This window comes from Salvelinus alpinus, chromosome 7, assembly GCF_045679555.1.
Source record: "Salvelinus alpinus chromosome 7, SLU_Salpinus.1, whole genome shotgun sequence".
NCBI classification, from domain to species: Eukaryota; Metazoa; Chordata; class Actinopteri; order Salmoniformes; family Salmonidae; genus Salvelinus; species Salvelinus alpinus.
Window position 1 is genome coordinate 21899753 of NC_092092.1, and position 12481 is coordinate 21912233.

At 43.7% G+C, this 12481-nt stretch overlaps 1 protein-coding gene across 1 annotated transcript in view; it reads left to right on the plus strand.

The window, feature by feature from the left end:
- Positions 1 to 12481, plus strand: part of lrpprc (leucine-rich pentatricopeptide repeat containing) — a 72084-nt gene that overhangs the window by 58231 nt on the left and 1372 nt on the right. The window contains exons 33-37 of the mRNA XM_071409406.1: positions 2387 to 2523; positions 2752 to 2867; positions 6708 to 6782; positions 7133 to 7217; positions 10229 to 10371. Coding sequence (XP_071265507.1) covers positions 2387 to 2523; positions 2752 to 2867; positions 6708 to 6782; positions 7133 to 7217; positions 10229 to 10371 — 556 coding nt within the window. The remainder of the gene's footprint in view (positions 1 to 2386; positions 2524 to 2751; positions 2868 to 6707; positions 6783 to 7132; positions 7218 to 10228; positions 10372 to 12481) is intronic.

Here is a 12481-nt window from a genome sequence, read left to right on the forward strand (position 1 = left end):
AAGTGAGGCAGCCCTTTTGTCGGCGCCATTTCTCTGCAGCACTCCACCAATCAGGCCTTTATGATAGAGAGGCCAGATAGATTTCACTCCTCAATAAAAGGCACCTGACAGCCCCTTGGAGTTTGCCAAAAGGCACCTAAAGGACTCAGACCATGAGAAACAAGATTATCTGGTCTGATGAAGCCAAAATTGAACTCTTTTGCTGAATGCCAAGCGTCACATCTGGAGGAACCCCGGCACCATCTCTACAGTGAAGCATGGTGGTGGCAGCATCATGCTGTGGGGATGTTTTTCAGCGGCAGGGACTGGAAGACTAGTCAGGATCGAAGGAAAGATGAACGGCGTAAAGTACAGAGATTCTTAATGAAAACCTGCTCCAGAGCGCTCAGGACCTCAGATTGGGGTGACGGTTCACCTTCCAACAGGACATTGACCCTAAGCACACAGCCAAGACAACGCAGGAGTGGCTTTGGGACAAGTCTCTGAATGTCCTTGAGTGACCCAGCCAGAACCCGGACTTGAACCCGATCAAACATCTCTGGAGAGACCTGAAAATAGCTGTGTAGCGACGCTCCCCATCCAACCTGACAGAACTTGTGAGGATCTGCAGAGAAGAATGGGAGAAACTCCCCACATACAGGTATGCCAAGCTTGTAGCATCATACCCAAGAAGACTCAAGTCAGTAATCGTTGCCAGGGTCTGAGTAAAGGGTCTGAATACTTATGTAAATGTGATTTTTAAGTTTTCTTTGTTTTAAATACATTTGCAAAAATGTCTAAACCTGTTTTTGTTTGGTCATTTTGGGGTATTGTGTGTAGATTGATGAGAGCGAAAAAAACGGATTAAATCAATTTTAGAATAAGGCTGTAACGTAACAGTGTGGAAAAAGTCAAACGGTCTGAATGCTTTCCGAATGCACTGTATGCCAATTAGGAATGAGGGGGATGATCAGGTAACCATGATGGAATGTGGCCAGGTTGGGAATTTAGCCATGACACCGGGGTGAAAACCCCTAATCTTACGAGTGCCATGGGATTTTGAATGACCACAGTCAGGACAGCTGTTTTAATGTCCCATCCGAAAGTCAGCACCCTACGCTAGGCAATGTCCGCAAATGTAGTTATGGTTTGAAATTATTGTTTTAATCATATTATATCTGTTTGGGCTTCAATTTATTATGTTTATTATGTTCCGGCTGCACGACCATCCGCTCAAGAAAAAATGGTCTCCGGCTTAATCCAGGTGACGCTCCCTGACCCAGAGGGTTAACAATACCCTGGCCTCTAATACCCAGAGGGTTAACAATACCCTGGCCTCTAATACCCAGAGGGTTAACAATACCCTGGCCTCTAATACCCAGAGGGTTAACAATACCCTGGCCTCTAATACCCAGAGGGTTAACAATACCCTGGCCTCTAATACCCAGAGGGTTAACAATACCCTGGCCTCTAATACCCAGAGGGTTAACAATACCCTGGCCTCTAATACCCAGAGGGTTAACAATACCCTAGGGGAATACAGGACACACAATGTCCTGGTTAACATTGATGTGATCACACAGAGGAATGTTTATGAAGAGGTTGCCACTACCAAATAGGCTAAACTCACCAAATATGAACAACCTAACCTGGGACCCCAACAAGCTAACACTTAACCCTTCTCCCTCCTCCCTTCCTCTAGTTCTCCCCCTCCCTCTACATCCTTTCCTCTCCTTCTCCACCAGCCCACATGAATATTTAATCTGTGCCTGAATCCACTGTGATCGCTGTGACTGAGTCTGAATAATTTACAGAGGTCCATCTCTAAATGTGGCGCTCCTTTCTGGACCCTTCCCTCTTAACCAGTCAGCTCGGCTCAAATCGTGCCGCCCCGCACGTGTCACAGCTGCTTAGGCCAATCGTGGTGGGGGTGGGGTCAGAGTTCTTCCTGACAGGCCCAGGCAGGCGAGAGAGCAGGGAGAGAGCGCCTTTTCACTTCCGCTGTCCTATCGTCCTGCGTCTTGGCCCTGGGAGCTAGGCGGGGATGACACCCCCACGCCACTGTTAGCGGAGAGAATGCTAATGCAGCCGTTAATAGTTTGATGCACTTTGTTTTTCTCTTTCTGTGTTTGGACGAATGATGAGGGGGATGCTCCTCGCATATTTAGAGAATATTTAATCATACCTCCCTGTATGCCCTCATCGACCTCTCTATCTCTGTTACTGTCTTGTTTTACTGGTTATTTCTTTCCCAGAAAGTCCTGCTGCTGCTACTTCCCCCAGCGGATACATTGAGGTCTCAGTGAAGAGATTGGATTCTTAGTTTCTTTCTGTTTTTGACCTAGCGAAATGCCTATATTCTCTCTCTCTCTCTGTCTCTCTCTCTGTCTCTCTCTCTCTCTGTCAGTGGAGACCTGGACTCTGCAGTGGAGGGCTTGGAGGCTATCTACACACAGGGTGCTGGGCCTCAGGGTCCGGCTGCCAGCATGGCCTTTGTCTTCAGGAAGGTGTTGGAGGAGAACAATGGCGCTGCTCTGGATAAATGTAAGGAACACAGACACCTGTATAACCTCACCCGCCCCCACCTTCAGACAATGTGTCTTTAATGTCCAACACGGTCCCCGCTTTCATATAGAATTTACTGCAGTAGTTGATACTCTTGGAACAGACCATCAGCAAGCAGTGTACCAACCTGTATACCCTATAAGATCAATCTTCTCATTAACCTTGCTGAGTGAGATTTCTGTTGATTGTGATCCTGTCTCTGTGTAGTGAGTGCCATGGCAGAGAGGCTGGCAAATCACTTTTCATCGTACAGAGCTGCTTCAGACCTCTTCCTACAGCTGCTGGAGGCTAACATGGTAGAGGACGCCAAGTTCATGCTGGCCGTACGTATCCCACTCACCCAGTGACATCATCCACTACATTCAATCAGTTTGAGTTATTTGTCTCTGTGTGTAGCTCTCATGGCTGGCTGGCTGCCTGTCTGTCTGTCTGTCTGTCTGTTTCTCTGTCTCTGTGTGTGTTCATGTGTGGGCAAACATTAGGAACACCTGCTCTTTCCATGACATAGACTGACTAGGTGAATGCTATGATTCCTTAAGTCTGTGGGTGTTGCTCTCGTGTCTGGCTTTCTATCTATTTCTCTCTCTGTGTGTCTGTTCATGTGTGCGCAAACATGATTTTTGCCTGGATTTAGCAGTCCCAGACAAGTTTTTGAGCTCCTGGACAAAATGTTGATGTAGTTGCCTACTCGGGGTGCGTGGTCGTCACCGACGGGTCAGAGACTCAATCTGAGAGCTACCGATCTCGTCTTTGAGCAGTCCCAGACATCCCCATATTTTCAAACATGTTTTATTTTATCGGCACAAAATCTGCAGTGCTCTTGTAGTGTGAGATGTGCAACAACACGTTTTGAGCACGATGATCAGCAGTAGCCAATGAGAGCTCGCCAGAGAAGAAGCCAGTGAGAAGTTGTTTTTCATCACCCAGAATGTGTAGACTCTTGAGCAGGAGCGATGACCACTACTAGTGTGCGTTTGTTCTTGCCAAAGTGTCAAATCGTTACAGCGCTGACATTTCACAAGCAATGTAATTCCATTTAAAATGTTGGCTATATATTTGAACTCCGTATGGAAAGCGTGAATATTTGACTGAAAACGTTTGCGGCTGATTTGAGCCAGATCTTGTTGTAGCTACGTTAAGTGTAATCACATTGTTTTCGCGGGACAGCGTGGTATCGAGAACCCTCACGACCACCCCGTCTGTCCCATATGGTTTAGTGTGAGCAACACTACAGGAAAGCTGGTCCTTTAATGTAAGAGGCTCAGCCATTTTTAGCATTTTGAAAGTTGTGTAGTCTACACCCAGCTTTAATGATGTCACTTGTTAAATCCACTTCAATCAGTGTAGATGAATGGGAGGAGACGGGTTAAAGAAAGATTTTGAAACCTTGAGACAATTGAATGGGCAAGACAAAATATTGAACAGTGCCTTTGAACAGGGTACGGTAGTAGGTGCCAGGTGCACTGGTTTGAGTGTGCCAAGAACTGCAACACTGCTGTGTTTTTCATGCTCAACAGTTTCCCGTGTGGATCAAGAATGGTCCACCACCCAAAGGATATCCAGCCAACTTGACACAACTGTGGGAAGCATTGGCATCAACATGGGCCAGCATCCCTGTGGAAAGCTTTTGACAACCGCCAAATTTAGGTTGTTCTGAATGCAAAAGGGTTGTATAATAATGTGTTTATAAGTATATTTTGATTTCCGTGCACATATCGATATATCCACAATCTGAATGAAGACAAAGGTTATTTATCATACTTTGACTTCAAATCACCCTCAGTCACATTGAAATATAGATCACCTTCGCATCACAAAGGTTGATGAGTATAATGTACTTTGAAAATATGCAAGATGGATCGGTTTGCTCAGTTATATGTAATTTAAATGTAGCTCGAGCCACAGGAACATTGAGAGGGAGAAGGATCAAAAGAGACCTTCTGGTGCCACTCTCCTCCAGATCATGTTCCCCTTGAATTCACATGTAATTATACTGCTGCTCAATGATTAACAAGATGGCTGATTCCAACGGAGACACGGAAATGAACACAGATACTACTCTAAGTTCATAAGAAATTAAAGCCAAATTAGAAGAATCCGTGTTTCGTGTAATATGCATCTACTTGAGCATATTTAGCAACTTGGCTGGTATTTCTGCAGGCCTCTTCCAGGTTTATTGTAACGGAGGAACAATTCTATTCTAGAAGAAACTGTTAGCTAAACTCTGAAAAGCTTTTAACCAGGCAGATGACAAGTGTGTTGAATGAAGTCATTAAGAAGTGAGTCGGACCAGAAGTCAGTGAGGCAGGGTCCTCCTAGACCTGCTCTGGGAGGTGGGGGGTTGGGGGTAGAGATATTCTGACATTCCCTGCTTATCCAGAGCTTTTAAGCAGCCGTGAGGGAGTATGCTCGTCTGGGATCAGGGATACAGGGGGTTGCGTCACGGCCAGTCTGGCTTCTGGATAAAACGGGTCCTAGCGGAGAGAGCGAGCGACTGGAGAGAAGAGGAGTGTTGTTCTAATTGCCTGATTGTACTAAAGCCATTCTGCCGCTGAGTGACTCTGGCCCTCTGTTTAATACGCTGCTACACCGCGCTGCGGTTAAAAGCCTCCGAGGCCGCCGCTTTTAATTCCACCCAAGGAAAGAAACACGGCGTTCACGAATGGCTTGTAATGTGACCTCATTGCCACTGAACCCAGAGAAGACTCCGAGCACGGCAGGGTTTAATGCGGCACTCACACTTTTCATAGTCTTTACTTCTTACCATTTTTTTAAGGTTACATCTTTAGCCCAAAGCAAATCCCTCTTAATTGTTTTATATAAACAAGTATTTCTAAATCGTAGCCCTGAATTTAAAATGGCTGCTTTGTGATAAAGAGCCTGTTTACATACATTCTTTCGTAGGTTTGAACCTTGGTTGGTTTCACTCATTCTTTCCTCATTATGAGAGCTACTTCCCCTACCTCACTTCCTGCCTCTGGTAATTGGCTAATGACAGAAAGTAAAGGTGGTGAAGTAAATTACCCCCTAGAATGCTACAGCGTAGGACAGATTCCAATCAGCCCCTTTATGTTGCTAAGTGTAGATAATTATACTTTAAAGTGAACAGGCACTGTACATTTTTAAATTTGATAAAGAAATAAGTAGTTATCTGGCTGACACCCTGTTGGCGGTGTAATGAACCTAGAACTGCAGAGCGCTGTCTGGAGTGCAGGGCATATAATAAAAGGCCTAAAGCAATTCAAAAACACTTAAGACACAAAACACGCACGGCACAGCAAGTAGAACCCTGTTCACAAGCAGAGATGCACTCCTACAGTACATGTACCCTTTTTACAAGTCCCTGAATTGCTGTGTGTGGTTGCACATTTGCATGTCTGCATTTGTTTCTGCACAGTCATTAGCTAGGTTTCTATCCAATTGGCGAATATTCTTGAATTTTCCAACATGAGATATTATCCATCAAATTTGCTTGTTGTTGAGGAAAGGCTGTGTGTGACAACGTAGTGCACTTAAAAATAACTTTTGCGGTTAAATTTACCCCACCAAAAAAGCAAGTTACATGCGTTTCCATCGCATTTTCAACTCTGCTGATGGTTTTGTCACAAATGTTGCATTATAGCGAATGTGCCCACTGGTCTTGGCACTTGTGCTCCATCCAACATATTGCAGACAGTATGGGTAGGCTCCCTACATGATGAGAATATGGATAAGAGCAAGCATCGATCATCATGTCACCAGAATAAGACCCTGGATATTTATTGGAAAGGAGCATCAAGCTCATCACCGTACACTTTCACCACCCTGTGAAGTTCATCATAACTTGTTATATGTAGCCTAATAAACTGCATGCTTTCCCAAGTAGTGGGAGGACTATATGCAATATCGCATGACCTGAAGTTTACTTCAATATGATGGCTATTATATCCACCACCATTTCTCACATAATTAATTTTACAGACACAAAAAGATCCCACCTTGTCTAGCGTATTCGGATTTCTTGACCTATGGAAAGTTTACCGACAAATTATAATTTTCCATCACTCCTGTTGTTGAATAATTTTTTTTTTTTTTTTTACATGTACTTTGCTCGCATAAAAGGTTGGATGGAAACCTGGTTAGTCATGACTCTGATCTCTCCTGTCCCTCTTCTCTTTCTTTAGCGCTGTAATGCTGTGGCTGAACAGAAGGAGATTCTGGTCTCTTACATGTCCAGGCTGGCCCAGAAACCAGGCCAGGTAAAACCATCTCCTTCAACCACACTATATCATATCTGAACCAAAGGCTTATTTATTATTTGCCTTCATTTAAAGTGCCTGGAGAAATGCATCATCATTACATTTGACATTTGAGTCTTTTAGCAAACACACTTATCCAGAGCGACTTACAGGAGCAATTAGGATTAAGTGCCTTGCTCAAGGGCACATCGACAGATTTTTCACCTAGTCTGCTAAGGGATTCTAACCAGCGACCTTTCGGTTACTGGCCCAACGTTCTTATTCGCAGGTTACCTGCATCCCTATAGTATTATCATTTAAGGGGTGTTATGACTTGATGGCATTTATCTAACTCTGTCTATCTGTTATAGGTGGGCAAGATCAAGACCCTGATGACTCTCATCCCTGACTTCACAGAGAAGGAGACGTTGTATCCCTACCTGATGAAGTGCTATGGTAAAACGTTGTGTAAAGCCACGCTCAGAATAGAGTAGAGATCATCAACTAGATTCAGACGAGGGACTTTTCTTTTCTTTTCTTGAATGAATGGTCAGGGGGCTGGAACATAATTACAAATAGCTTGTAGAGCGCAAATTTAACGCAAGAAGCCCAAACAGATAATTGACTTGAACATAATCATTTCAAACCTTGCTTTTGTTTGTATACGATCACATATATCTCTCTACTATGCGTGGGAATACTTTGGAATAGATTTCCAAATTGTGTTTTTTTTATGTCCCCCCCCAAAATAAAATAATGGTGACCCCCTGGACTAGAGCATTTTACATAATGCACTCATATTTAGGAAATACTCTATATAAATGATCCAACTTACGTATTTTACTGTAATTTTGCTTACTGTATTTTGTACTATACAGTCAAATCACACAATTTAGTGACGTTGGGTAGAGTACGCCACACATTGTATGAAGAGGTCAGGACAATGAGCTTCGGTATATCAGTTAGGTGCTCGGCTCCCTGGCCTGTCTAGGCTATAGTGAGGCAACTTAAGCAGGGTGCGTCATTCGGCTTGCTGGCCTGTAGCTAAGTCGTCATTAGCTAGCAAATCAAATATGCATCGGGCGAGAGGGAGCAGACGGCGTCTGCTGGAACCTGAGAGGTGTTTTTGGAGAACAGGAACACATGTTCACTAATGACTGGTTCTGCTTCAGCTAAACACGACATTCTGAAGTACTTCAGGCCTGCTGTTCTGCCTGCCTTACAGGGAACCTGACTATTTCATTAACATTGTTCTCCTGGTGGTCAAGAAGAGGTCAGAGGTAACAGTGGTAATATTAACATTGTTCTCCTGGTGGTCAAGAAGAGGTCAGAGGTAACAGTGGTAATATTAACACTGTTCTCCTGGTGGTCAAGAAGAGGTCAGATGTAACAGTGGTAATATTAACATTGTTCTCCTGGTGGTCAAGAAGAGGTCAGAGGTAACAGTGGTAATATTAACATTGTTCTCCTGGTGGTCAAGAAGAGGTCAGATGTAACAGTGGTAATATTAACATTGTTCTCCTGGTGGTCAAGAGGAGGTCAGATGTAACAGTGGTAATATTAACATTGTTCTCCTGGTGGTCAAGAAGAGGTCAGAGGTAACAGTGGTAATATTAACATTGTTCTCCTGGTGGTCAAGAGGAGGTCAGATGTAACAGTGGTAATATTAACATTGTTCTCCTGGTGGTCAAGAAGAGGTCAGAGGTAACAGTGGTAATATTAACACTGTTCTCCTGCTGGTCAAGAAGAGGTCAGATGTAACAGTGGTAATATTAACACTGTTCTCCTGGTGGTCAAGAAGAGGTCAGAGGTAACAGTGGTAATATTAACACTGTTCTCCTGCTGGTCAAGAAGAGGTCAGAGGTAACAGTGGTAATATTAACATTGTTCTCCTGGTGGTCAAGAAGAGGTCAGATGTAACAGTGGTAATATTAACATTGTTCTCCTGGTGGTCAAGAAGAGGTCAGAGGTAACAGTGGTAATATTAACACTGTTCTCCTGGTGGTCAAGAAGAGGTCAGAGGTAACAGTGGTAATATTAACATTGTTCTCCTGGTGGTCAAGAAGAGGTCAGAGGTAACAGTGGTAATATTAACACTGTTCTCCTGGTGGTCAAGAAGAGGTCAGAGGTAACAGTGGTAATATTAACACTGTTCTCCTGGTGGTCAAGAAGAGGTCAGAGGTAACAGTGGTAATATTAACACTGTTCTCCTGGTGGTCAAGAAGAGGTCAGAGGTAACAGTGGTAATATTAACATTGTTCTCCTGGTGGTCAAGAAGAGGTCAGAGGTAACAGTGGTAATATTAACACTGTTCTCCTGCTGGTCAAGAAGAGGTCAGATGTAACAGTGGTAATATTAACATTGTTCTCCTGGTGGTCAAGAAGAGGTCAGATGTAACAGTGGTAATATTAACACTGTTCTCCTGGTGGTCAAGAAGAGGTCAGATGTAACAGTGGTAATATTAACACTGTTCTCCTGGTGGTCAAGAAGATGTCAGAGGTAACAGTGGTAATATTAACATTGTTCTCCTGGTGGTCAAGAAGAGGTCAGAGGTAACAGTGGTAATATTAACACTGTTCTCCTGGTGGTCAAGAAGAGGTCAGATGTAACAGTGGTAATATTAACACTGTTCTCCTGGTGGTCAAGAAGAGGTCAGATGTAACAGTGGTAATATTAACATTGTTCTCCTGGTGGTCAAGAAGAGGTCAGATGTAACAGTGGTAATATTAACACTGTTCTCCTGCTGGTCAAGAAGAGGTCAGAGGTAACAGTGGTAATATTAACATTGTTCTCCTGGTGGTCAAGAAGAGGTCAGAGGTAACAGTGGTAATATTAACATTGTTCTCCTGGTGGTCAAGAAGAGGTCAGATGTAACAGTGGTAATATTAACACTGTTCTCCTGCTGGTCAAGAAGAGGTCAGAGGTAACAGTGGTAATATTAACATTGTTCTCCTGGTGGTCAAGAGGAGGTCAGAGGTAACAGTGGTAATATTAACATTGTTCTCCTGGTGGTCAAGAAGAGGTCAGAGGTAACAGTGGTAATATTAACATTGTTCTCCTGGTGGTCAAGAAGAGGTCAGAGGTAACAGTGGTAATATTAACATTGTTCTCCTGGTGGTCAAGAAGAGGTCAGAGGTAACAGTGGTAATATTAACACTGTTCTCCTGGTGGTCAAGAAGAGGTCAGATGTAACTGTGGTAATATTAACATTGTTCTCCTGGTGGTCAAGAAGAGGTCAGAGGTAACAGTGGTAATATTAACATTGTTCTCCTGGTGGTCAAGAAGAGGTCAGAGGTAACAGTGGTAATATTAACACTGTTCTCCTGGTGGTCAAGAAGAGGTCAGAGGTAACAGTGGTAATATTAACACTGTTTTCATGTATTATTGTATGTATTATTTCCAACACTTTTTGACCTCATGCATCAACTTTGTCTCACTCTTGCAAATGCATCCACACACAAACCCAGGTGTGGACAACGACCTGGTGTCGGCTAAAGCCCTGTACCAGCAGATGCAGACGGAGGGAGTGGAGGCTGATGAGCTGTGTCTGAAGAGACTTGCCGTGCTGTACAGGAACGCAGGAGAGACCGTCCCCTTTACTGAGCCACCTGTGAGCACGCACACACACACACACTTTGCTCTGCTTGCCACCTCAATGGTATAGCAGTGTGTCTGTCATGAGTGTTAGACTAGAAATATCATTTGGTTGTTAGAAAGAAGATCCAAACCTGACCAATGTCACCAGACTGTCCTAGTCATGAGGGCTTGTATTGTCTACTGGGCTACAGAGCAACAAATCACACTCTTACAGATAATCTAACAAAAACACACACACATGCAGTGTACCGGGCCACACACACCCCAGCCCTAACTGGGGTTGGCATCTTTTCCACTGGTGACCTAATGTCTGTCAGGGTGTGTGTGTTGATGGGAGCTCTGGGTGTAATCAGAGCCAACAGTCTGCCTGCTCTGAGAGACTCCATTCAGAAGGCCTCTGCTCCATGCTCTACATGTTTCTGCTTTTATCTGGGTTTTTGTGGCTTGCATTGGATTATGCCTGCAGTCATAACCTACACATTACTATGTATTACAGTGATATCTGTTTTGATTGCAGTGGTCTTGTTTGTTTTTTAGGTGCACGTCTATAGGTTTGTTTGGCACAGAATTCTGTCAGTGAGTTGTGTACTGTGAGGTTGTAATGAGCTGGTAAGAGAGGTAGGGATTTACAGCACTTGAATCATCGGACAATATAGTACATTAACACAACACCGGCAAATTGGCAATCAGCCAAAGTAGTCACACTGCACTTCAGGAGTTCTCACTAACTAGGTCAACCACTTGAGTTGTTTACATTGCCCTGCAATCACATGCATACACCTGCAGAGCAAGCTCTGTCGAGGCCGTGCCCCCCCACCCACAGAGATGCAGAGAGAACTCGCATAACAGGCTCACTGCATTATTCAATACCTGTCGGAAAGGTACAGCCACGTTCCAAAACTGCCACAGTAGAGTAGAGATGGGGGGGAATGTCAAACATAACCCCCCCCCCCTCCTTTTTTTTTTTGAGAACAGTCTTCAGAGCTCTCAAATCACCTTTAAAGTTTCAACAAACCAATCTCAGGTAGTGCCCCCCTTCTCTACACCCTCTTCCACCTTTCTGTTTTCAGACTGCTGTTCTAGCTGGAGTACAAAGCAGTCTCCTGAGAGAGCAGATAAGGAGAGATTTGAAGCGCGGCCCGCGTCAGGCCCCTCCCGCCAACACGGCTATTTATCGACTTTAATTACACGGTTAATAGGGGAATATACAATGTTACAGAAACGTTAATCTCCTGAAAGCACTCACCTTCTCAAAAAAGCCCCACTTTTTTCAGCCTGAAAGCAGGGCTTAATTAGGCAGACTAGTGGGAGGGGAGGAAAAGTGTAAATCCCTTATTTGTGTATTAATCAGGATTTGGAGATGAAACAAGAGCCCATGATTGGATGGAAAAGTCTATTAGTTAGACCCAGGGGTGCGGTGGACTTGTTGAAAGGGGAGTGAGCCCTGGCTACGATTGCGATATATACACACAGACACACACACAAATACACCAACACAGTCCACACCCACACTGTTAATTTGTAGATTGTACCCGTTTTGGTTGTTTACTGTCATATACTGACTTTATCTGTTACTATGAACTGCATCTGCTAAATTACCATATACAGTTGGAGTCGGAAGTTTACACACTTAGGTTGGAGTCATTGAAACTCTTTTTTCAATCACACAAATTTCTTGTTAACAAACTATAGTTTGGCAAGTCAGTTAGGACATCTACTTTGTGCAAGACACAAGTCATTTTTACAACAATTATTTACAGACAGATTATTTCACTTATAATTCACTGTATCACAATTCCAGTAGGTCAGAAGTTTACATACACTAAGTTGACTATGCCTTTAAACAGCTTGGAAAATTCCAGAAAATGTCATGGCTTTAGAAGCTTCTGATAGGCTAATTGACATCATTTGAGTCAATTGGAGGTGTACCTGTGGATGTATTTAAAGGTCTACCTTCAAACTCAGTGCCTCTTTGCTTGACATCATGGGAAAATCAAAAGAAATCAGTCAAGACCTCAGAAAAAAAATTGTAGACCTCCACAAGTCTGGTTCATCCTTGGGAGCAATTTCCAAATGCCTGAAGGTACCACGTTCATCTGTACAAACAATAGTACGCAAGTATA